The sequence below is a fragment of the Tamandua tetradactyla genome, chromosome 1 (genome assembly GCF_023851605.1).
Source record: "Tamandua tetradactyla isolate mTamTet1 chromosome 1, mTamTet1.pri, whole genome shotgun sequence".
In the NCBI taxonomy this organism is placed as follows: Eukaryota; Metazoa; Chordata; class Mammalia; order Pilosa; family Myrmecophagidae; genus Tamandua; species Tamandua tetradactyla.
In genome coordinates, this window is record NC_135327.1 from 199,576,616 (window position 1) to 199,603,379 (window position 26,764).

At 38.5% G+C, this 26,764-nt stretch overlaps 1 protein-coding gene across 2 annotated transcripts in view; it reads left to right on the plus strand.

The window, feature by feature from the left end:
- The window catches only part of DPP6 (dipeptidyl peptidase like 6), a 919,284-nt gene that overhangs the window by 447,785 nt on the left and 444,735 nt on the right, over nucleotides 1-26,764 (plus strand). For both annotated transcript variants that reach the window (XM_077150875.1, XM_077150885.1), the window contains exon 3: nucleotides 486-584. In XM_077150875.1, coding sequence (XP_077006990.1) covers nucleotides 486-584 — 99 coding nt within the window. The remainder of the gene's footprint in view (nucleotides 1-485; nucleotides 585-26,764) is intronic.

Genomic DNA, 26,764 nt, shown 5'->3' on the forward strand with positions numbered 1-26,764 from the left:
AAGCATCCAAAACTGTGCCTATAGTTTGTTGATATTTAGTAATTGTTTAGTGAATGAATGATTGCATAATGCAATTGAGATCAATTCTAGACATTTGTCCCCTCCTGTGTTGACCATCCTCACTCTTCAGAAGGGACATTGTCTTCTCCTAATATCCTAGTAGTACATTTGCCTCGCTGAATGTTCACAAACCTGTCTGAAAACAATTATTCATCTCCATACGTAAGAAATGTGATCATTTATGTTTGGCAAGTGGAGGGGAGGAATGAGACCATTTTGCTGAATTGTGATCTCCTCTGCAGAGTTTTTGATAGTGTAATTAAAAACAGTGGATGATTGGCTATTCTTCACTATGTATAGAAATCATGTGTTTTACCATATGTACTATTTATGAATGGCAATCAGAATGTCGTACGGCCCTCTCCTTTATCACCCTCTCCCCAGCATGCACACACAAAGTTTAACTATTTGCTCCTCTTTTCTAGCGGAAGATAACAGTCTGTCTCAAAAGAAGAAAGTTACAGTAGAAGATCTATTCAGTGACGATTTCAAAATTCATGACCCCGAAGCTAAGTGGATAAGTGGTGAGTCCTAAATCCTACGTGCATATGAGAAATCAATTCCACACTCCTTGTGGCTTTTGGCTTTTCTATATAGTTTAGAAAGCTTTTGGCTTTTCGATAGTTGTCTCTCCAACTCTGTTCTTGGTTGTAGAACTGAATCTATAGGACTTTTGCTGTCATAATGATCTTACTGATTTTAAGGAAATGTAAATCTGGTAAAGTCAGGCTACTCCTTTTTTTTTTTTTTTTGATGTTGCATTAAAGGCATCAGCATAACATTAACTTCATGAGAAATGGGCCTGCGGAGGTTGCTTTCTGTATATGTCACCTCCCTGTATCATTATTTCTCTGACAGAGATATGAAATGTTGCTAAGCAACGGGAACAGTATGGGGACACAGCTGAGACTTCCTTCCTTCCCCATGTTCTTTATTCCCTTTTTGCTTTCACTCTCCACTACATATAAGGTCCAAGGTTGGAGAATATTGGAGAATATTGCCAAGTAATTGAAACAATGAAACCAGGTGGACAAATGCAGATAAATTAATTTTCTCTCTTAAACTGTAATCTGGATAAAAATCTAGTTTTCATGTTTTGGGGAACATGTTTTAAACAACAAAATGAAATAGAACTGGGAATAGAAGGCAATATGTTCATAATGCCTCTTTTTTTTTATCATCATCAAAGTATGGTTCAGAGCATAATTTACTTCCTCTTATTGGATCTGAGATAAATTTAGTGCACATTCATGGATGGAAAAATGTAAATTAATGCTCACCCATCCCTTGTGGGTGGTGTTGCAGCCCTCTTAAGTATTCTAGTCATAGCACCTCTCCTCTTATCTCCGGTGATATTGTTTGCGTTTATCTTCAGCTTCAGTGGGATACAGTTGAGAATTAATCATCAAGTCAGAGAACCTTCACAGTGGAATGCTAGAGGTGCAGTTCAAGTCCTCGGTTTTGCAAATGAAGTCTAGAGGTTAAAGGACTTTTCTGAGGTTACAGAGCTGGTTAGTGGCAAAAGTGTGGCTAGAAGCCAATCTCCCAACACCCCATTCAGTGTCCTTTCCACTATACTGTTGTGTTGAGTGACATTGTGTTTTTTGCTGTCAGACTGCTCCTGACATGCTTTTCACCCCTCAAAAACTTTCAAAAAATCAATTAGCAATGACTCCTTGCCTTTAGTCTCCTACTTAGGGCAATAGCTTCTCTTTCATCCTTTGCTATGGCTTCACTGTTAATTTCTGACCATTAGATTAGCTCATTTAAAATTGACAGAAATAGATGGATCTCAGAGGGAAAGTATTTATAGAAGGGAATTGGGGTTGAAATGAGACTTGGGGTTTTGTGAATACTAATGGAGGATGCACAGAATCCCAAAACTGCTTGTCTTTTGCTTGACTGAGTAATTAATTTTTCCTTTCCCTTTTTTTTTTGAGGTTGATTTAGTATCTGCTTTATGTCTGCATTTACTCATTGTATAAGGCAGGTATTAAGTACCTACATCATGCTCTGGGACAGCTCTTAGAAATAAGACATGACTATTTTCCTTATGGTGCTCAAAGCCATACTCTGAAGACACAGCAGTGAGCAGCCAGCAGCCAATGGTATTTTTTTTTTGCGTGGGCAGGCACTGGGAATCGAACCTGGGTCTCCAGCATGGCAGGCAAGAACTCTGCCATTGAGCCACCGTGGCCCGCCCGCCAATGGTATTTTTGACACACCAAATAAACTGAGGTGGAATATGATTCTTGTTCTTCCTGAGGAGATATTTCAGGGACATTATATAAACTCGGTCTTAAAGAGATGGTTAGGGTTTGCAAATTAGAGAAAATGGAGACTAGAACCCCTGGAAAAATAGAAATCTGAAACATTAGCTTGTGCTAAACCTTACTTGGAAAAACCTAAGGTAAACTGAGTGAAAATATCAGAGATGAAAATGGAAAAACAATTTTTTAAAGCTGACAGAGAAGCAGAATCTAGGGATAAAACAAGAGACTAAAACCAAGGGATACCTAAACCAGAACTATAGGGTTCAGAGAAGAAGGTCAAGGGAGGATTCTGGGAAAACTCCATGGGATGCTAGAATAATTGTAAATATAGATGAAACTTTTATATGAGGGTGTGCATAGCCTCAGACTTGCCTTTCTATTTGCAAGAAAGTGTGTAAGCAGAGACATAGACACAGGAACCTGTGTTGGTTAATGTTAAAAAATTTTAATTCATGAGATAATTTGTAGTGCAGATGAGTAGGGGTGGCCCAGAAGAAGCAGGCAGGGTTTTTTTATATTCCCAAAGTTGAGAATTAATGCAAGGAATTGAGAAGTGACCTTGTACTCAACAGATTATGCCCAACCTGCCTGTGCTGTGGAATCTATTCATAAAGAACATTGTTGGTTCTGAAGAAAGATGCTCTTGGAGTTCAGGAACTTCCTTAGGAACATTCTTCCTTTTTAAATTTACACATTGATGTGAGTTTCTCCTAAGAAATAATCAGGTTGTCAGATGTCCCCAAAGACCAGAAACCGTTTGAAGTATATTGGAACATAATAGTTTTTCTCCCTCCACTTCTTTTAGCTGACCTCCTACTTTTCTTTTACTCACTCTTCTTCCTGATCATTCCCTTTCCTCCTGCTTTCTAAAGATGCAATAGCTTAAAGTGAGTGAAATAACTTTTCATAATTAAATGAGCCTTTATAATTGATTTTTAACAATACCATAAAGAGTTCATTCATTTTTTATACCACAAGTCTAAATGTTAAGAACCAGAGAATAACACAGATTTATAGGATCACAGAGTGCCATAGTGCTAGGATGAGCTTTAGAAACTATTAGAACATACACGCATTCAATAAATATTTATTGAGCTCCTACAAGGAGGCAGGCAGATTGCTGGGCCTAGAGAGGATGAGTGATTTGTCCATAGGAAAGTTTCTTAGTGGTCAACTGAGGAGTTACCACCTACTACTTACCACCACCTCCTACCACCATCCTCACCACTGTCACCATCCTCCTCCTCTTCCTCCTCATCATCACATCATCATCTACGGAGTGTTTACAATGTCTTAAACTCTAAACTGCGTATTGTATGCATATTAAGTCATTTGTTTTTTCTTACAACCATCCTTAGTCCCAGTCTACAGAGGAGGATACTAAGACTTATTGTGTTTAAATAATTTGATCACTCTCATACAGTAAGTAGAAATGTTCAGTCTTGAACCTAGGTCTCTCTGATTTATATAAACTATCCTACATTTGTAAATATCCACTAACTAACTACATTGGTTAGTTCTTCACTCAGCTTCCTTCTCAAACTCAGCAGCCACACTGTATGTTTTAACCAAGTTTATAGTTTGTGAATATTTCATAATTTTTCCATTTCTTAAATTCTTCATTCTAGCATCCCTTATTCCCATGATAAACGTTCCTATATTGAAGTAACAAGATACCAAAGTGATAAAGAAGCTGGGTGTAATTCCCCATAGAGAAAAACCTTCTGATATTTTAGTGCACATTAACCAGCAAAGCTAAAAAACATTATTTCAGGTTTAATATTGAAGTTAATAATCTAGAACTAATGACTTTATCAGAAGGAAATGGGTTGGGTTGGAGTTAAGTTTCCTCTCCCTTTTTTTTGGGGGGGGGGGGGGTGTTATGCGGTGGTGGTGCATGGGCCGGAAATTGAGCCGAGATCTCCCACGTGACTGATGAGCATTCTACCACTGGACCACCCGTTCACTCCTCTCATTCATTTTTTATACCAGAGGCTTCATCTTTTTTTCATCTACCTTTTAGGAAAATAATTGGTACCGCAGCCATTAAATTCTGCACTGCCCTAAAGCCCTTGTAGACTTCCTTCACATATTTGTTGAAACCACTGAGGCACACCAAATAAGGATGCAGAATAACAGAACAGACAACACACAGAGGCTTATTCTGAACTCCCCTATCACAAAGGAAGATGCTTACTCTTCCCGGAGTGTATGTCTGCATGTTTGCTCACTTGAGTACATTTTTATCTGTTATAATACGTAACCACATTATAACTTCTCACTCTTCTGGACCCTTGCTGGGATTCCATGATTTGGGGCTGCCATGGTGGTAAGGTCATTTGATTATTTCAGCTACTTAAGCCTGTCTGTTTACATGAAACAATCATCCTGAGCTGTCCTAGACCATTTATTCTTTTCCACTTCTAGATGATGATTTCAAACCTTCCCCTCTATCCTCAGCCCTCCCAAGTCCTCCCTCATCCTCCCTCTCAGCTGAACCTGTCAGAAGAAAGCTTACAATTACTTCTACTACCACATTTGCCTACCTGCCAGTATCTGTGCCTGCCACCCAGTCTGTAACTACTGATGATCTGTCAATGCTTACTTTAGAGGAAATCACTTTTTTGAGGGATAATTGCAGCAAATCTCTTTCTCTACAAAATATTCAGTTTTACTCTTTATTTAATTATTCCCATCATCACAAAAATATGCTAGTATTTCCCCCGTCTTAAACACATGCAAAAAACTTAACTTTGACTCCACATTCCCTGCCAGGTCCTGCCTGATTGCTCTGCTCCCCTTTGCAACTTGAAACAGTTGTTGTAGGTGACATCTTCAATTAGTTTTCTCTGATTCTCTATTAAACTCCATGTAGGTTTCACCCACAGTACTCCATTGAAACTCCTCTTATCATGGTCACAATACCTTACAGGATGCTAAATTCAGCAGTCACTTCTTGAACTCATTTGACCTATCACCAAAATTTGGCACAATGCTGTACCTCCTTCTTGATATACCTTTTCACCTGGCTTATGGGTAATTATAGTTTCCTGACTTTATTTCTTCCTCACAGTAGCTCCTTTTCTGGTGCTTTTGCTGGTTTTCCCTCTTCTCCTTGACTTTTAATGGCATAACCCTAGGTTCAGTCTTTGGTCCTTTCCTTTCCATGTTTACAAAGTATGCTGAGGAACTTCTAATTTTTTACCTCCAGCCCGGACCCCTCTCCTGAACTGGAGACCCTTATATTCCAGCTTTCTACTTGGATGTTTCACAGACATGGAAACATTACTTTAATACCTCCAAACCTGAGTTCTTGATCTCCCCCAAACAACAAACAAGACAAAAATAAAGAAAACCTACAAAACCTTCCCTATCCATTGTTTCCACCATCACATTTGATAGGCAGTTCATTCTTCTGGTTGTCCAAGCTAAAAACTTCGCAGTCATTTTTACTCTGCTCTTTCTCTTATATCCACATCTAATCCAGCTTTACCTTCAAAATATGCAGCAACCCTCTTAGACCCCAGTGGTCACTTTGACTCATGACTACCTGGGCAATGTTTGACAACAGTCTACTCAGAAAGGCAGTAGGTGGCACTATGTCCTCGGCCCTTCTCTGCCCCTCAGATAATGACTTGGGTGCAAAGAGAAGAAGTCTTTAAGTGACTGTGGTGGAATGTTTAGGTTTCCATCTTAAAGGTGTCTGAATTCCTGAGGGTTCTCATTGCTTTTCACTGTCTACCCCCCCTAGACTATTCACTCCCATGACTTTAGTTATCATCTATATTGCATTGAATTTCAATTATTTATGTCCATGTCAAAAGCTCTTCTGAGCTATGAACTTACAGTGCATGTGTGTGCATCTGTGTGTGTTTCCTACTGATGAATTTACATGACCACTTTAGTGGGAACCTCAAATTCACAGGATCACTTCTAAATTAATCGTCTTCCAGTTTCTCCAGTATGCTAAAATTTCACTGGCTTCCTACAGCTTTTAGGATAAGGCACACATTCCTGGCCTACAAGGCCCTTCATTTCTTGGGCTTTCCATGATGATGTTTCATGCCTCATCCTTTGGTTGTTTTCCCATTTTCTCATTATCTGAGCTACGTGGACTTTTTTGATTTCTTCAAAGTTTTCAAAGAATACTGCATATTCTTCCTTTCTAAGAGTTCTTGCATAGATTATTCTTTTCCTATGTCCACTTATCTTTCTCCCAACACTCACCCTACCTGTTACCATTTTCCTTTAGATCTCTTCCTGAATCTCACGTCCTCTAGCAGACTTTCCTTAATGTACTAACTCCTCCAGTTTAGGTTCTCATCCTTCTTGGAATGATCCTTTTGTTCATACATCAAGTATGATTATTGATTCAGTATCGGTCTTTCCTTCCAAGTGTAAACTCTACAAAGGTAGGGCCCAAATTGTTTATTTGCTACTTTATTCCCAGCATCCATCAAAGAAGCTAGTACATAGCCATACAATAACACCTTTTAAACATTTTCTCATTTAATATGTAAACAAGCTAGTTTTAGAGATAAAGAAACTGTGACTTATAGATAGTAAATGACCTGACCAAGAACCTAGGAAGTGTCAGTGTTAGGATTCATAAGCTTCATAGTAGTTAAGAGATGGATGAAAAAGTGGTTGGATGGATGGGTAGGTGGGTGGGTAGATGGATCAATGGATAAATGAATGGAAGGACAGATGGCTGTATGGATGAATAAATAGGTAGATTAGGAGACAGAAAAAAAAAGTTCTTATTGATGTAAAGTTTGTGATGTAGCCAAAGGAATTGAGTGCCTGAAATAGAGTTAAAATGAGTGTTGTCAGGGTTGTCTATATACTGCTCATTGAGAGCTGATGTCTAGTTATTATACACATGATATATTTAGAAAACCAACCCAAAGCTGAAAAAGAAATGTCAATTACAAGTGAGTTTAAAGTTCAATGGAAGGAAAAATCTGAGACGATGGTATGGTAGCCCATGACAGACTCTGGGATCTGTCTTGTAGCTACTTATTGAAGAGTGCCCTGAAAATTATTGCTTTTTTCTTTCTTTGCTTTGTATATATGTTATAATATACAACAACAACAACAAAAAAGTTCAATGAAAGGACAGAATGAATAAAAAACTGTTCATGGAAGGGATGGAACATGATATGATCCCTGAAGAATGAGTTTAAAGCTTTGCTTCATATCTATCAGAAAGAAACAATTCTGTTTCAGGAAACAGAAAATCAAACTTGAGCTTCAGTAGAAATGGGAATCATTTGTCCAAGCAGGTTTTCTGAAACTTAGTGCTTTTGACATTTTGGACTTGATAAATCTTTGCTTTGGGAGGCAACCCTGTACATAATAAGATGCTGATTTTTATCACTAGCTTTACCCAGTAGATGCCAGTGGCACTCCCCATGACCCTCAAGTCCTGACGATGAAAAATGTCTCAGACATTTGCCAAATGTTCCCTTCAGTCAAAATCACTCCTGGTTTGAGAACTGCTGGGATAAAATAACCAAGAACATCCAAGGATATGTTTGTTAACTCAGACATGGCTGGATTTAGGGGCTGAAAAGGTGTCATTCAACCTGTTTTTCCCCCATTTCTTGGCTCAGTTCTTCTTCATTTTCTTCACTATCAGGTCCTACCTTATGAGAAGATGGCAGCTGGGATCTTCAACCTACCTGTCCCCAGGTTCAAATTTGGTGGAAAAGTGAAAGAGAGCAAGAGGGAGAGAGAGTGTGAGGGAGAGAGAGTGAAAGGGAGAGAGGGCATGTGCATGTGTGCCTCCCTTTCAAAATTTTGGACAAAAGCCTGGACCCAAGGCTCATTGATCCAAATTAGTTCCTGTGTTTTTCCCTGAAGCAATGACTGTATCCAGGAGGATGGAATGTGCTGATTGGTTTAGGTCTAGGGCACATACTGCCCATACCCATTAGGAAATTTTCTTAATTTTCACTAAGATGTATTGTTACAATTTGACCATCGGCCACACTAGGTACCAGTCAACACAGAAACATCTGAGACAGGAATCACAGCTTGACACCAGGACAGTTGGGTGCTCCTCTTGATAGAGTCCTTCTGGCAGTCCCCACAGCAGACTGCCAGAAGGACTGCTCTCTCCTTCTTCAGAGAGAGATGGGCAGCTCTCTCAGGTTACCATCTCCACAGGTGAAAGCTCACAGGAAAGGAGAGCCACCTCAGTGAATGTGGGGTCCAGCTTGGCTGATGAGACTCATTGCCCCATAGGAGCCAATATTTCTTGTAACATTCCACAGGCATAGCATCCAGGGGCCCCACAAGGGACTTACCAGTTACTAGAGTCATCCCACTCAGGGAAACCCAAAGCCCTGTCGAAAAACAGTTTGCCAATCAGATGTCATTTTACCATCAGCAATGTTGCCTAGCAGTAGAGTTGACACATACCGTCTTTTTCCAATTTTCCTGATGAAATATTAAGGCAATAACTACACATGCATGTCCAATCTTGGGTCAGCCACATAGAATCACATGGACTTGGAAAGAAAGAGGGGTAGTTTCCCAAAGAAATCCAGACTATTGATACTAAAAGAAGTATCAGTGAAATATGGGAGGAGTATTGGAATATTACACAATGGACTATGTATAAATCCCTATGTCCTGGGCAGTTAAGGTCCTGGGGTTAATGCAGGTAAAAAACCAATGTCCTTGCTCTCGTGGTGTCTATTGTGGGAAGGCAGACAGCCAACAAATAAAAACTTCACAATATGTCAAGTAGAAGGAAAAGAACAAGGAAGAATAGTGGGCCTACTACTTTAAATAGAATCATTAGGAAACTTTTTGATGAAGTGATTTTGAACAGAGACCTGAACATGAGAATCATACAGATATCTGGGTTATTCCAAGCAAAGTAGAGCAGCAAGATCCTGCTCAGCATGTTTTAAATAATGTTGAACAAGGGAGAGAATAATAGATGAGATTTGAATGTTCTTAGAAGATAGGGTTGGGCAAACGGGTATGGGATAGAATTTAGAAAAGTTGGGGAGTTGGATTTGACCTGTTAGCAGTTTAGGCTTATATGTTTTTCAACTATTCTATTATGTATGTATTATTTATTTATTATGGACAAATTAGAAAATAGAGGTGAGTACAACTTTAAAAGATAATAAAAGTCACATTTAACCCCAGCAACTAGAAATAACTACTTTTATTATTTTTTCTACTTTAGTGATTTTTTTCAAAGATTTTAAATTGAGATTAATCATCTAAACTGTACCTTCAGTGGTTCTCAGTATCACTGTAAAGCTGTGTATCTATCATTACAATAAATTTTTGAACGTTTTCATTACTCCAAAAACAATAAAAATAAAAGAAAAAAGAACACCCCAAACATCCCATAACCCCTATAATCCCTATTGTTTGTTTTTTTTGTCTTTTTTTTCTTATTCATCTGTTCATACACTGGATAAAGGGAGTGTCAGTCACAAGGTTTTTGCACCCATGTATTCACACCTTAAAAGTGTAATAGTTATTCATGCATCTTCAAGAATCAATGCTACTGGATTACAGTTCAATAGTTTAAGATATTTCACTCTAGCTACTCCGATATACCAAAAACTGAAAAGAGATATTTATATACTGCATGAGAATAACCTCCAGAATGACTTCTTAATGCTATTTGAAATCTCTCAGTCACTCAAACTTTATTTTGTTTCATTTCTCTTCCCCCTTTTGGTCAATAATGCTTCCACATTCCCATGATGCCAGGGCCAGGCTCATTCCTGAGAGTCATGTCCCACATAGTGGGGAAGGAAGTGAGTTCACTTACAGAATTGGCTTAGAGAAAGAAGCCACATCTGAAGAACAAAAGAGATTCTCTGGGGGTGACTCTTAGGCATAATCATAAGTAGGCTTAGTGTCTCTTTTGCAGGAATAAGTTTCATAAGGGCAATTCCCAAGATATAGGGCCTGTCCCATCAAATTGGCAATCCCCAATGCTTATGAGAATATCAGGTCTTCCCAACAAATGCTTATGAGAATATCTGGTCTTCCCAGGTGGGGAAGTTTAATTTTTCTACCTTTCATCCAGTTCCTCAAGGGGATTTTGCAAATATTTTTTAAGTCTTCCTAGCTTACACTGGGATGTATTGGGGCATCATACCAACCTATACAAACCAACAATATCTCACTACCTATTCAAAGTTTCAGGTAATTATGGTGTTTGAATAAATTGACCATACAAGTTAAATTAGATAGTTTGCTACCAAAAATATACATCTCTTCCTTTGGTCTCACACAGAAGTTGAGAGTGAAATACAGTCAATATCATTCTTTACCCTTTAGTCTGATTTACCTTAGTTCTACCCAGATCAGCTTCATTCATATCTCTAATTGAAGTCTCATCATTTTTTCATTGTTTTTAACAGTTGCTATATAGGATAATGCTGACTTTCATAGCTACAGAAATCCAGCTCTCTGCTCAGGTGTCCCACAAATACCCAATTGTTCATGGAATGACCAGGTTATACACAAAGTGCTCAGCATCTCGGAATTTAGAAATAATAGAACTCCAGAATACATGTGACTGTTGTAAGAGCTTATAGTCTAAGAACCTTTACAATAGGCCTTCACCTGATAATCTAAGCTCTTGAATTCAGTTCTCAGAGCTTGTGCATCCATACTGTTGCACGAAACCCAGGACAAGGCTGCAAGCCTCCAGGACCATTATGCAGAAACGGAACAAACCAGGCCGAGGCGCTGAAGTTTCAGGAAGTAGGTTTTATTGTCTATGACCATAGGGCTCAGCCAAGTAGTCTTTGAAATTCTGAGCCCCGGACAAAAGGTTAACATCAGTTTTTATAGACAGGATGACACGTTAAAGACAAGGTAAACAATTGGCTGGTTTAAATTGGGAAGGGCACAAAACTGGGTTTACAGAAGCAGATGAGTGGTTAGGGGAGGTGTTTCTTTACAGGAATTTGTCTTATTTTGCCTATGTGCAGTTTTACCCATTCTCGGGAGGAGCATCCTATTTACAAGTAGTCCTGACTGCTCAGAGGAATTTGGGGAATTTTTAAAGAGGAGGTAGTTTAAATGGGCAAGGAGAGGTGAGGGGCCTGCCTGCTACAATATCAGTAAGGCATTAAAAAAATATTTCTTTTTTATTTCTGGCTTATTTTACTCAGCTAACTGTCTCAAGATTCATTCACCTAGTTGCATACCCTCAGAACTTCATTCCTTCTTGCAGCTGCTCAATAGTTCATTGTATGTACACATCACAGTTTCCTCTTCCAGTCTTCAGTCGAAGATTCAGTTGCAAATCTCAGAACACTTTCGCGGACTTAACCAGTATGCAAATGTCCATTCCTGTCTCCACTCTCAGTTCCTCCATGGAGCCATATAACTACAGGGTTGTAGGATCATAGGGCAACCCTATGCCAGTTAGCCTCCTGTGGAGCCACCATACTGCCCACCAGAGGGGCTGCACTACTCTACTTCCCTACTAACAGTGAATAGATACAGCTCTCGCTCCACATTTTCTCTAGTACTGGTGTCTCTCTGTTCATACAATCCAACCTAAGTAAACAATCAGTGGTTCCCTGTATAGTCACAAAGCCATGCCTTCACCACCATAGTCTATGTGAGAACATTTCCATTTCTTCCACACACAATCCCATACTTCTCCCCCACCTCCTCTTCTTGTTGACATTCAGTTTTGGCTTATTGCCTTTGTTACAGTCATCGGAAGTGGATTACAATGGTACTGTTGATTGGAGACCCTACTGAGCATTGATTGTTTCCCCCCACCTCCATACCATTCCACTTGCAATGCCTTCCAGTCTTGACATTCATTTGTTCCCCCATGCAAAAACATTCTTATATTTCTATATTTAATTACCATAATTGTTCACTCTAGGCGTTGCTAAGTTATACCTTCACAGTCTTTATCCACTGTCTTTCTTTCTGGTGTCATATATACACTCACTCCTCCTCCCTCCACCATACTCACATTCACTTTCATTCAGTGTGCTTACAATATTGTGATACCATCAGATAGTATTGTGCTATTCATTTCTGGGTCTTTACAATCAGTCATGCTGAACATTCTGTACTCCTTCTGCATCAGATGCCGAATCTCTACCATCTTCCTGTCTCCCGATAACCTGTGTTCTCAACTTTAACTCTCAAAATTCACTTAATATTAGTTCACATTAATGAGATGATGCAGTATATGACCTTTTGTTTCTGGTTCATTTCACTCAGCATAATGTCCTCAAGTTTCATCCACGTTATTACATGCTTCATGACTTTATTCTGTGTTAGAGCTGCATAATATTCCATCCTATGTATATACCACAGCTTGTTTAGCCACTCATCTTGTTGTTTAGCCACTCATCTTGTTAATGGACATTTGGGTTTTTTCCATCTCTTTGTAATTGTGAATACTGACACTATAAACATTGGTGTGCAAATGTCCATTTGTGTCCTTGCCTTCATTTTCTCTGAATATATACATAGTAATGGAATTGCCGGATCATATGGCAATTCTATATTTAGTTTCCTGAGAAGCCACCAAATTTTCTTCCAGAGCAGTTGCAGCATTCTACAGTCTCACCAACAGTGAATAAATATGCTTGTTTCTCCACATCCTCTCCAACACTTGTAGTCTTCTGTTTTTTTGATAATGGCTATTCGAGTAGGTGTAAGATGATATCTCGTTGTGGTTTTGATTTGCATTTCCCTAGTATTAAGCCAGGAAGTTGAGCATCTTTTCATATGTTTTTGAGCTTTTGTATTGCATCTTCTAAAAAGCGTCTGTCCATGTCTTCTACCTATTTTTAAGTTGGGTTATTTGTCTTTTTGTTCTTGAGTTGTAGGATCTTTTTTATATATTCTAGATATTAAACTCTTATCTGATAATTGCTTTCCAAATATTGTCTCCCATTGCCTACGCTCCCTTTTAACTTTGCTTACAAAGCCCTTTGATGCACAAAACTATTCAATTTCGAAGAGATCCCATTTATCTAGTTCTCCTTTCATTGCTAGTGTATAAGATAGTTTCATTTGTGTATAAGATTTAGGAAACCAACATCTATCACAGAATTGTAAAGATATTTCCTTACATTTTTTTCTAAAAGTTTTATGGTCTTGGCACTAATATTTAGATCTTTGATCCATTTTGAATTAATTTTTGTATATGGTATGAAGTTGGGGTCCTCATTCATTCTTTTGGATGTGGATATCCAGCTCACCAAGCTCCATTTGTTGAAGAATATGCTCTGTCTTGGTTGAGTTGACTTGACATCCCTATCAAAGATCAATTGGCCGTAGATGTGAGGGTCCACCTCTGAATGCTCAATTCGATTCCACTGGTCAGGACACCTATCTTTATGCCAGTATCATGCTGTTTTGACCACTGTAGCTTTGTAATGTGCTTTAAAGTCAGTAGTGTGAGACCTCCCGCTTCATTTTTTTTTTGGTCAAGATATTTTTAGCTATTCAAGGTACCCTGGTCTTCCAAAATTGATTATAATTTTTTCTATTTCTGCAAAAAAATTATTGGGTTTTAATTGGTATTGCATTGAATCTATAAATCAGTTTGAGTGGAATTGATAATGGTATTTAGTCTTCTAATTCATGAACATGGTATGCCCTTCCATTTATTTAGGTCTTCTTAGATTTTTTTTAGCAAAATTTTAAATATAGTTTTCTGTTTATAGATCTTTAATGTCCTTGGTTATATTTAAAACTAGATACTTGATTCTTTTGGTTGCTATTATAAATGGAAGTTTTTTCTTGATTTCCTCCTCAGTTGCCCTGTGCTGGCATATAAAACACTACTGATTTGTTGTGTGTTAATCTTGCATCCTGCCATTTTGCTCTACTGTTTATTAGCTCTAGTAGCTTACTGTAGATGTTTCAGGATTTTCTGCATACAAGATCATGTCATCTGCAAACAGTGAGAGGTTTACTTCTTCCTTTCCAATTTGAGTGCCTTTTATTTCTTTTTCTTGCGTAATCACTCTATCTTGAACTTCCAGCACAATGTTGACTAACAGTGGTGACAATCTACATCCTTGTCTTGTTCTTGATCTTAGAGGGAAAGCTTTCAGTCTTTCCACATTGAGTGTGATGTTAGTTGTGGGCTTATTATATAGTCCCTTTATCATGTTGAGGAAACTTCCTTTGAAGTGTTTTCATCAAGAAAAGATGCTGAGTTTTGTCAAACAACTTTTCTGCATCAATTGCAATGATCATGTGTTTTTTCCTCTTTAATTTATTGATGGGATATATTACATTAATTGATTTTCTTCAGTTGAACCATCCATGCATACCTGGGATAAAACCCACCAGGTCGAACCATCACCGTGCCCTCTTCCGCCTTTAATGGCTCCTCCGCCACCGTCCTCGACAACCTTGCCATCCTCACCTTTCCTCCTCCAGAACAGCTACTAGGGGAGTAGAAACGATACAGAACAGCTCCCGGAGCCACGACAGAGATAAAAAAGACAGCATACCCCATCCTGGAACGGCAGACTGGCTGGGAGAACCCGCTCCGGGGAGATCGCCGAGGGGCGCGGGCTTCCCAGGGCGGGGCGGCAAGCGGCCATAGTCCCTCCGCTCCTCCTTCCCGGGCCAGCTGGCAGAATTGGGCAGGCGGTCCCCTCAAGCCGCGGTGGCTGGCGCCCCTACCACGCGCGGCCCCCCGGACCAACTGAGAGAATTGGATTGGAAATCCCCAGGCCGCGGAGAACGGTGACCGAGGGGGTCCCTTCCAAACACGTGACTCCCCGGTCCGGCTGGGAACGGTGCACTCTCACGGGCCGCGGCGGCTGGCGCCCTTCCGCCAGGCTTGGAGCCCCGGGCCGACTAGGAAATTCGGACGGGCGCTCTCCCGGGCTGCGGCGGCCGGCGACCCTCCCCGCGTTCGGACCCCTGGGCCAGCTGGCACTCTTACAAGCTGCTTCGGCTGGCGAACCTCCCCCACAGCGAGAGTTTTCCAAAGTTGAAGGACCCACAGCACCTTTTACTGGTGCGACCCGCAGACAAACGTGTGCCATGAGCGCCACCTACTGGGCAGGATAAGAAAAACAGAACCCAGAGATTTCACAGAAAAATCTTTCAACCTGTTGGGTCCAACACCCAGGGAAATCTGACTAAATGCCCAGATGCCAGCAGAAGATAACGGATCACGCTCAGAAAATTGAAAATACGGCCCAGTCAAAGGAACAAACCAATAGTTCAAATGAGATACAGAAGCTGAGACAACTAATGCTGAATATACGAACAGAAATGGAAAACCTCTTCAAAAATGAAATCGATAAATTGAGGGAGGACATGAAGAAGACATGGGCTGAACAAAAAGAAGAAATAGAAAAACTGAAAAAACAAATTACAGAACTTATGGAAGTGAAGGATAAAGTAGAAAAGATGGAAAAAACAATGGATACCTACAATGATAGATTTAAAGAGACAGAAGATAGAATTAGTGATTTGGAGGACGGAACATCTGAATTCCAAAAAGAAACAAAAACTATCGGGAAAAGAATGGAAAAATTTGAACAGGGTATCAGGGAACTGAATGACAATAAGAAGTGCACAAATATATGTGTTGCGGGTGTCCCAGAAGGAGAAGAGAAGGGAAAAGGAGGAGAAAAACTAATGGAAGAAATTATCACTGAAAATTTCCCAACTCTTATGAAAGACCTAAAATTACAGATCCAAGAAGTGCAGCGCACCCCAAAGAGAATAGACCCAAATAGGCATTCTCCAAGACACTTACTAGTTAGAATGTCAGAGGTCAAAGAGAAAGAGCGGATCTTGAAAGCAGCAAGAGAAAAACAATCCATCACATACAAGGGAAACCCAATAAGACTATGTGTAGATTTCTCAGCAGAAACCATGGAAGCTAGAAGACAGTGGGATGATATATTTAAATTACTAAAAGAGAAAAACTGCCAACCAAGACTCCTATATCCAGCAAAATTGTCCTTCAAAAATGAGGGAGAAATTAAAGCATTCTCAGACAAAAAGTCACTGAGAGAATTTGTGACCAAGAGACCAGCTCTGCAAGAAATACTAAAGGGAGCACTAGAGTCAGAACCGAAAAGACAGAAGAGAGAGGTATGGAGAAGAATGTAGAAAGAAGGAAAGTCAGATGTGATATATATAATACAAAAGGCAAAATGGTAGAGGAAAATATTATCCAAACAGTAATAACACTAAATGTTAATGGACTGAATTCCCCAATCAAAAGACATAGACTGGCAGAATGGATTAAAAAACAGGATCTTTCTATATGCTGTCTACAGGAAACACATCTTAGACCCAAAGATAAACATAGGTTGAAAGTGAAAGGCTGGGAAAAGATATTTCATGCAAATAACAACCAGAAAAGAGCAGAAGTGGCTATACTAATATCCAACAAATTAGACTTCAAATGTAAAACAGTTAAAAGAGACAAAGAAGGACACTATCTACTAATAAAAGGAACAATTAAACAGGAAGACATAACAATCATAAATATTTACGCACCGAACCAGAATGCCCCAAAATACGTGAAGAATACACTGCAAACACTGAAAAGGGAAATAGACACATATACCATAACAGTTGGAGACTTCAATTTGCCACTCTCATCAATGGATAGAACATCTAGACAGAGGATCAATAAAGAAATAGAGAATCTGAATATTACTATAAATGAGCTAGACTTAACAGACATTTATAGGACATTACATCCCACAACAGCAGGATGCACCTTTTTCTCAAGTGCTCATAGGTCATTCTCAAAGATAGACCATATGCTGGGTCACAAAGCAAGTCTTAACAAATTTAAAAAGATTGAAATCATACACAATTTCTCGGATCAAAAAGGAATGAAGTTGGAAATCAACAATAGGCGGAGTGCCAGAAAATTCACAAATACATGGAGGCTCAACAACACACTCTTAAACAACAAGTGGGTCAAAGAAGAAATTGCAAGAGAAATTAGTAAATACCTCGAGGCAAATGAAAATGAAAACACAACATATCAAAACTTATGGGACGCAGCAAAGGCAGTGCTAAGAGGGAAATTTATTGCCCTAAATGCCTATATCAGAAAAGAATAAAAGGCAAAAATGCAGGAATTAACTGTTCAATTGGAAGAACTGGAGAAAGAACAGCAAAGTAATCCCAAAGCAAGCAAAAGGAAAGAAATAACAAAGATTAGAGCAGAAATAAATGAAATTGAAAACATGAAAACAATAGAGAAAATCAATAAGACCAGAAGTTGGTTCTATGAGAAAATCAATAAGATTGATGGGCCCTTATCAAGATTGACAAAAAGAAGAAGAGAGAGGATGCAAATAAATAAGATCAGAAATGGAAGAGGAGACATAACTACTGACCTCACAGAAATAAAGGAGGTAATAACAGGATACTATGAACAACTTTACGCTAATAAATACAACAATTTAGAGGAAATGGACGGGTTCCTGGAAAGACATGAACAACCAACTTTGACTCAAGAAGAAATAGATGACCTCAACAAACCAATCACAAGTAAAGAGATTGAATTAGTCATTCAAAAGCTCCCTAAAAAGAAAAGTCCAGGACCAGACGGCTTCACATGTGAATTCTATCAAACATTCCAGAAAGAATTAGTACCAACTCTCCTCAAACTCTTCAAAAAAATCGAAGTGGAGGGAAAACTACCTAATTCATTCTATGAAGCCAACATCACCCTCATACCAAAACCAGGCAAAGATATTACAAAAAAAGAAAACTATAGACCAATCTCTCTAATGAATATAGATGCAAAAATCCTCAATAAAATTCTAGCAAATCGTATCCAAGAACACATTAAAAGAATTATACATCATGACCAAGTAGGATTCATCCCAGGTATGCAAGGATGGTTCAACATAAGAAAATCAATTAATGTAATATACCATATCAACAAATCAAAGCAGAAAAATCACATGATCATCTCAATTGATGCAGAGAAGGCATTTGACAAGATTCAACATCCTTTCCTGTTGAAAACACTTCAAAAGATAGGAATACAAGGGAACTTCCTTAAAATGATAGAGGGAATATATGAAAAACCCACAGCTAATATCATCCTCAATGGGGAAAAATTGAAACTTTCCCCCTAAGATCAGGAACAAGACAAGGATGTTCACTATCACCACTATTATTCAACATTGTGTTGGAGGTTCTAGCCAGAGCAATTAGACAAGAAAAAGAAATACAAGGCATCAAAATTGGAAAGGAAGAAGTAAAACTATCACTGTTTGTAGATGATATGATACTATATGTCGAAAACCTGGAAAAATCCACAAGAAAACTACTAGAGCTAATAAATGAGTACAGCAAAGTAGCAGGTTACAAGATCAACATTCAAAAATCTGTAGCATTTCTATACACTAGTAATGAACAAGCTGAGGGGGAAATCAAGAAACAAATCCCATTTACAATTGCAACTAAAAGAATAAAATACCTAGGAATAAATTTAACTAAAGAGACAAAAAACCTATATAAAGAAAACTACAAAAAACTGTTAAAAGAAATCACAGAAGACCTAAATAGATGGAAGGGCATACCGTGTTCATGGATTGGAAGACTAAATATAGTTAAGATGTCAATCCTACCTAAATTGATTTACAGATTCAATGCAATGCCAATCAAAATCCCAACAAGTTATTTTTCAGAATTATAAAACCCAATAAGCAAATTTATCTGGAAGGGCAGGGTGCCCTGAATTGCTATAAACATCTTGAGGAAAAAAACGAAGCTGGAGGTCTCGTGCTGCCTGACTTTAAGGCATATTATGAAGCCACAGTGGTCAAAACAGCATGGTATTGGCATAAAGATAGATATATCGACCAATGGAATCGAATAGAGTGCTCAGATATAGACCCTCTCATCTATGGACATTTGATCTTTGATAAGGCAGTCAAGCCAACTCACTTGGGACAGAACAGTCTCTTCAATAAATGGTGCCTAGAGAACTGGATATCCATATGTAAAAGAATGCAAGAAGACCCATATCTCACACCCTATACAAAAGTTAACTCAAAATGGATCAAAGATCTAAACATTAGGTCTAAGACCATAAAACAGTTGGAGGAAAATGTAGGGAGATATCTTATGAAACTTACAATTGGAGGCGGTTTTATGGACCTTAAACCTAAAGCAAGAGCACTGAAGAAGGAAATAAATAAATGGGAGCTCCTCAAAATTAAACACTTTTGTGCATCAAAGAACTTCATCAAGAAAGTAGAAAGACAGCCTACACAATGGGAGACAATATTTGGAAATGACATATCAGATAAAGGTCTAGTATCCAGAATTTATAAAGAGATTGTTCAACTCAACAACAACAAAAAGACAGCCAACCCAATTACAAAATGGGAAAAAGACTTGAATAGACACCTACCAGAAGAGGAAATACAAATGGCCAAAAGGCACATGAAGAGATGCTCATTTCTCCCTGGCCATTAGAGAAATGCAAATCAAAACCACAATGAGATATCATCTCACACCCACCAGAATGGCCATTATCAACAAAACAGAAAATGACAAGTGCTAGAGAGGATGCGGAGAAAGAGGCACACTTATCCACTGTTGGTGGGAATGTCAAATGGTGCCACCACTATGGAAGGCAGTTTGGCGGTTCCTCAAAAAGCTGAATATAGAATTGCCATACGACCCAGCAATACCATTGCTGGGTATCTACTCAAAGGACTTAAGGGCAAAGACACAAATGGACATTTGCACACCAATATTTATAGCAGCATTATTTGCAATTGCAAAGAGATGGAAACAGCCAAAATGTCCATCAACAGAAGAGTGGCTAAACAAACTGTGGTATATACATACGATGGAATATTATGCAGCTTTAAGACAGGATAAACTTATGAAGCATGTAATAATATGGATGGACCTAGAGAACATTATGCTGAGTGAGTCTAGCCAAAAACTAACGGACAAATACTGTATGGTCCCACTGATGTGAACCGACATTCGAGAATAAACTTGGAATGTCATTGGTAACAGAGTTCAGCAGGAGTTAGAAACAGGGTAAGATAATGGGTAATTGGAGCTGAAGGGATACAGACTGTGCAACAGGATTAGATACAAAAACTCAAAAATGGACAGCACAATAATACCTAATTGTAAAGTAATCATGTTAAAACACTGAATGAAGCTGCATCTGAGCTATAGGTTTGTTTTTTTTTAACTATTATTATTACTTTTATTTTTTCTCTTTATTAACATTCTATATCTTTTTCTGTTGTGTTGCTAGTTCTTCTACACCGATGCTAATGTACTAAGAAACGATGATCATGCATCTATGTGATGATGTTAAGAATTACTGATTGCATATGTAGAATGATATGATTTCTAAATGTTGGGTTAATTTCTTTTTTTCTGTTAATTAATAAAAAAAAAAAAAAGAAAAGAAAAAAAAAACCCCACCAGGTCATGGTATATAATTCTTCTAATATGCTGCTGGTATTTGATTTGCAAGTATTTTGTTGAGGAGTTTTGTATTTTGTTCATTAAAGAGTTTGGTCTGTAATTTTGTTTTCTTGTATTATCTCTGCCTGGCTTTGGTATTAAGGTGATGTAGGCTTCGTAGAATGACTTAGGTAGCTGTGCTGGTTTGAAAAGACTTATGTACCCTAGAAAAGCCACGTTTTAATCCTAATTAATCTTGTGGGAGCAACATTTTCTTATAATCCCTGTTCAGTACTATAGTTTAGAAACTTGATTAGGTTATCTCCATGGAGATGTGATCAATCAAATGTAGGTATTAAACTTGGTTAGATGGAGTTGTGTCTCCTCATTCTACATGGGCCTTGATTAGTTTACTGGAATCCTATAAAAGAAGTTGTTTGGAGAAAGCTTCAGAACACCAAAGAAACATGAAGGCGATACTCCACCAGCCAGTGACCTTTGGAGATGAAAAAGGAAAATGCCTCCTGGGGAACTTCATGAAACAAGAGGCTTAGAGAGAAAGCCAGCAGACACTGCCATGTTCTCTATGTGCCCTTCCAGTGCAAGAGAAACACTGAACCTCACTGACCTTCTTGAACCAAGGTATCTTTCCCTGGATGTTTTAGATTGGACATTTCTATAGATTTGTTTTAACTTGGACAATTTCACAGCCTTAGAACTGTAAAGTAGCAACTTATTAAATTCCCCTTTTAAAAAGCCATTCCATTTCTGGTATGTTGCATCCCAGCAGCTAGCAAACTAGAACAGTAGCTTTTCCTCCTCTTCAATTTTTTTTTTATTTTTTTGAAGTTTGAGCAGGACTGGTACTAATTCTTTCTTGAATGTTTGGTAGAATTCACATGTGAAGCCATCTGGTCCTGGACTTTTCTTTTTTGAGAGTTTTTTGATGACAGATTCAGTCTCTTTACTTGTGATTGGTTTGTTGCAGTCTCCTATTTCTTCTCAATTCAATGTTGTTTGTTCATGCTTTTTTAAGAAGTCGTAGATTTCATCTAAGTTGTCAAGTTTGCTAGCATATCTTTGTTCATAGTACCCTCCCATTATCTCCTTTATTTCTGCAGGGTCAGTGGTTATATCTCCTCTTTATATTTATTTGCATCCATTCTCTTTGTTTACTTGTCAGTTTAGATAAGTGTCCATCTGTTTTATGGACTTTCTCAAAGAGCAAGCTTCTGGTTTTATTGATTCTCTCTTGTTTTCATGTTCTCAATTTCACTTATTTCTGCCCTAATTTTTGTATTTCTTTCTTTTTGCTTTGGGATTGGTTTGCTGTTCTTTCTCTAGTTCTTCCAGGTAAGCAGTTAATTCCTTGATTTTTTAAATCTTTCCTTTTAAGTGTAGGCATTGAGGGCAATAAATTTCCCTTGCAGCACAGTCTTTGCTGCATCTCATGAGTTTTGATATGTTGTATTCTCATTTTCTTTTGCCTTGAAATATTTATGGATTTTCCTTGTAATTTTTTCCTTGACCCACTGATAGTTTAAGAGTGTATTGTTTAGCCTCTATAAATTTGTAAATTTTCCAGGCTTCTGCCTGTTATTGATTTCCAACTGCTTTCCATTATTATCCAAGAAAGTACTTTGCTTAATTTTGATATTCTTTAATTTACGGAGCCCTGCTTTGTGACACAACATGTGGTCTATTCTGGAGAATGATCCATGAGCACTTGAGCAGATAGTGGATCCTACTGTTGCTGGGTACAATGTTCTGTAAATGTCTTTTAAGTCTAGTTCATTTATCATATTATTCAAGATTTCTGTTTCCTTATTGATTCTCTATCTAGATGTTTTATCCATTGATGAAAGCAGTGTTTTAAAGTCCCCACCTACCATTGTACAAGTGTTTACTTCTTACTTCAGTGTTGTCAGTGTTTGCCCCATGCATTTTGGGGCACTCTGGCTCGGCACATAGGTATTTATGATTATATCTTCCTGAGGAATTATCCCTTTTATTAATACATAGTATCATTCGTTCTCTTTTCATTGTTTTACATTTGAAGTCTAATTTGTCTGATATGGCTTCCCCCACTGTTTTCTAGTTGTGGTTTTCATGGAATATCTTTTTCCAGCCTTTTACTTTCAACCTGTTTTTGTCCTTGGGTCTTACGTGAGTCTTGTAGACAATATATAAATGTATCCTGTATTTGATCCATTCTACCAATCTATGTCTTTTCATTGGGGTTTAATCCATTAACATTTAATGGTATTGCTGTAAACATTGTACTTTCTTCAACATTTTTCCTTTTAGCCTGTAACCATCATATCTTAATTTTCTTTCTTTTAACCCTATTAGTTATACTTCCTTCATTGCTACACTCTTCTCCAAACCTCTCTCACCTATATTTTGCTGTCTGCCTGTAGTGCTCCCTTTAGTATTTCTTATAGAGCAGGTCTCTTGTTCACAGTCACTCAGTGTCTGTCTATAAATATTTTAAACTTTCCCTCATTTTTCAAGGGTAGTTTTGTTGGATATAGAATTCTTGGTTGTTAGTTTTTCTTTTTCAGTATCTTAAATATATCATCCCACTGCCTTCTCACCTCCATGGTTTCTGCTGAGAGATCTACACTTAGTCTTATTGAACTTCCCTTGTATGTGATGGATTGCTTTTCTCCTGCTGCTTTCAGAATTCTCTCTGTCTTTGATATTTGATAATCTGATTAGTAAGTGTCCTGGCATAAGTGTATTTGGATCTGTTCTGTTTGGGGGACACTATGCTTCTTGGACCTGTAGTTTTATATCTTTCATAAGAGTTGGAAAATGTACATTGATTATTTCCTCCATTATTCTTTCTGCCTGTTTTCCCTTCTCTTCTCCTTCAGGGATGCCCATAACATGTATGTTCATGTGCTTCAGTTGTCATTCAGTTCTCTGAGACCTTGTCAAATTTTTAATTTTTTCCCTATGTGTTCTTTTGTGTGTAGAATTTCAGTTGTCCTGTCTTCTAGTTCACTGATCCTTTCTGCTGCCTCTTCAGATCTACTGTGGTAGTTTCCATTTTGTTTTTCATCACTTCAATTGTGCCTTTCATTTCTGTAAGTTCTGCAATTTGTTTTTTTAAAGTTTCAGGTTCTTCTGTATGGATACCCTGTGTCTGCTTTATATCCTTTATGTCTTTTTCCATATTTTCCTTCAACTCCTTGTATTGATTTAGATCTCCTTTAACATCATAAATTAGTTGTTTCAATTCCTGTATCTCAGTTGAGGTATTAATTTTATACTTTTGTTTGGGCCATATCTTCATTCTTCCTGGTATGAGTCATGATTTTCTTCTGGTGTCCAGGTACCTGATTTTCTTCCTTAGTTTATCCTAGAGGTCATTTTATCTCTTTTACCTAGGATTTTCCTGTTGGTTGGATTTGTTCTCCATCTGTTTGTTTCTCTCACCAACAAGCTGTCAGATTTGTTCTGCTCCCCAGCCCTCTCAAAAACCTGCCTACAGCAGCCTGCCTAAGGGATAGGAGTAGGCCCTGGGCACCACAGTGATGTCTCTGTTTATGGTTAAAACATATTTGTTGTCTCCCAGTGGTGCTCTGTTTTTCACCGTGCTGCAAGACCGGGGTTTGTGTTAGGGCACTGCTTTAACAGCTGTGTCGTACATGTTTGTCATCCAAAACGGGAGGGTTTCGATTCAGGCTGTCTAGACCTACTCCAGTCAGCCTGAAATAATATTCTGGGTAGTCTCCGAAAAAGCCCTTCAATTTTTTTGCACTTTATATTCTACCCAGAAGATGGCGGTGTTTGATAACTTAATTGTCCTCAGAGCCCTGGTTGCATCTCTCCAGGTCTGGCTAAGAAAGCAGATTTCCTGTTCCCTCTCTTTTCCAGCCAAAATCTTGTTCAATGTAGTTCTGTGTCCCCCACTTTATATGTGGTAGAGTACACCCCTAGTTGTCTCCATCTTTAGCTTCCCCCCAGGTAGGGACTTTCAGACCCAGGGCTGGAAACACAGCTCCTGTCCACATTTTCTCAGACTCTCTGTCTCTCACTGAACTGGGCCTTGAAATGCCTTCCCCTGTTCCCCACATCTCTAAAAGGTGAGGGTTTGTCCCACTGCTGTGAGAGAGTACGTATTCTGTGTCCCCATTAGGAGGACTACCTGCTGCTATTTCTCTGCCTATCCCGTGCTGTGAGGCTGAGTGAGGAGGGGAGAGAACTGGCCTGGCCGAGATGGACATTTCCTACCTGATATTCCTCTATTTCTTCCATCCAGGATTTGTAGGGACCCTCTCCACTCCACATCCTCCTTCAGATTGCTGAACAATTCAGAATTGTTCTTTTTTAGTGTTGGATCTCTGAGGAGGGTCAGTAGGAACAGATTTCCAGTAGCTGTTATGTCGCCATGTTGATGATGTCACCCCAAATAACTGCTTTTAAATGCTCACATGATCTTTTCATTATGTGTATAACACATTAATATGTGTTCTAATAATACGCATTATATGTACTATAAGTAAACATCTAAGGGAATAAGTTACTAATATATCATAAATTTATTTCCACATAAATAAATATGCATTTCCATTATTGTCTTAATGTTTCAATATCTCATTATATAAATGTGCCTTAATTTGGCCTGCCAGCCAATACTAAAAATGTAGACTATGAATGAAAGCAAAATGACAGAACCAAGAAGCACTCTGGATAATAAATCAATAATATTTGCTAGTTAACTAGAAATGGAAGGCAGTCTAGTCCAGGGTTATTTGGAGTTTTTCAGCCTGCTTACATAGACTGGTGAGTCCATTAATGGGGAGTCAGTTTCAGTGATTTAGATAATGAATTCAAAGTAGAAGTTGTAAAAAAAAAAAAAAAAAAAGGCAACTAAATAGAAATGTTATCTCTACTCAGAAATGCAATATTCAATGTAGTGGTACTGCTTTAAGCCTCCCAAGGGAAACAAAGAAGGAGTAAAAGGCAGAAGAAGGCAAGGCCTCAAACCCAGAGGTATGGTTAGAGAGGCAAGATGAGAACCAGAACAATGTACTATCAAAGGAGATACAGGAGAAATAATTTAGAAGAGGTAGTGCTCTGCTGACTTTGTAATGGATAGCAGATGAAGAGTATGTCTGTGGGAAGTTGCCCTGCCATAGCCACTACCTTTTGCTCCATAGCTCCAGAAACTTGTTTGCTGCAAGCCATTTGGGCAATTTAGCCAGGTTTAGAATTTGAATTTTCTCCTAACCAGACTAATTTGCACACAAATGCCCCTACATTAACCTTGTTTCAGACTGTAGTGGAGTATAGAAAGAGGATGAAAGATATTCCTACATAACCAGCTTCCATGCTCCTTCTCATTGCACCCATGAAGAATAGAAGTCTCATATGTGTCAGTGGGTCACTCTACACAGTCTGATGCCATAGCACCGGGTGTAGCCCCAGGGTGAGACACTCTCAATAAACAGACTTGCTTTTGCATAATTACCTTTTAACTTGGAAATGATTTGATGAGCTCTGTGCCCTGTGCTTTGGCCGAGCTGAAGTCACTTGCCTCCTTCAGGGGATCTGCTCTCCTTTCCTTATATCTTTAGGATTCAGTCAGGCCCTGGAATGAGTGGGAGAAACTGCTCACTGTGCCTGATTACCTTGTCTGTTAGCTCCAGGCAGGGGGTAACCCAAAGCTGATTTCTGCTCTTTCCTCCCCATAGCATATTCAACTTTAGTCTGAATATGTTGGAAAGACCATTGTAGCTGGCACCAGAATCTCTCGACTGTCTGTGTTTGTTTATGCTCATTTCCATTAATCCAGCCACTTGTTAGAAGAGAGCCCTCTGTGTCTCTAGGATGGAATACTAGAGAGACTGTAAAATTAGAGAAAATTGCTTCCTTTGAATGTAGAAAAATATCAGCTGGCTGGTTGATAGTAGAAAAGTATATGTTTTAGAAGATTAAATTGGAGTTAGTGCACAGGCCTCAAAGTAACTTGATTTCCATATTTGCTTTAT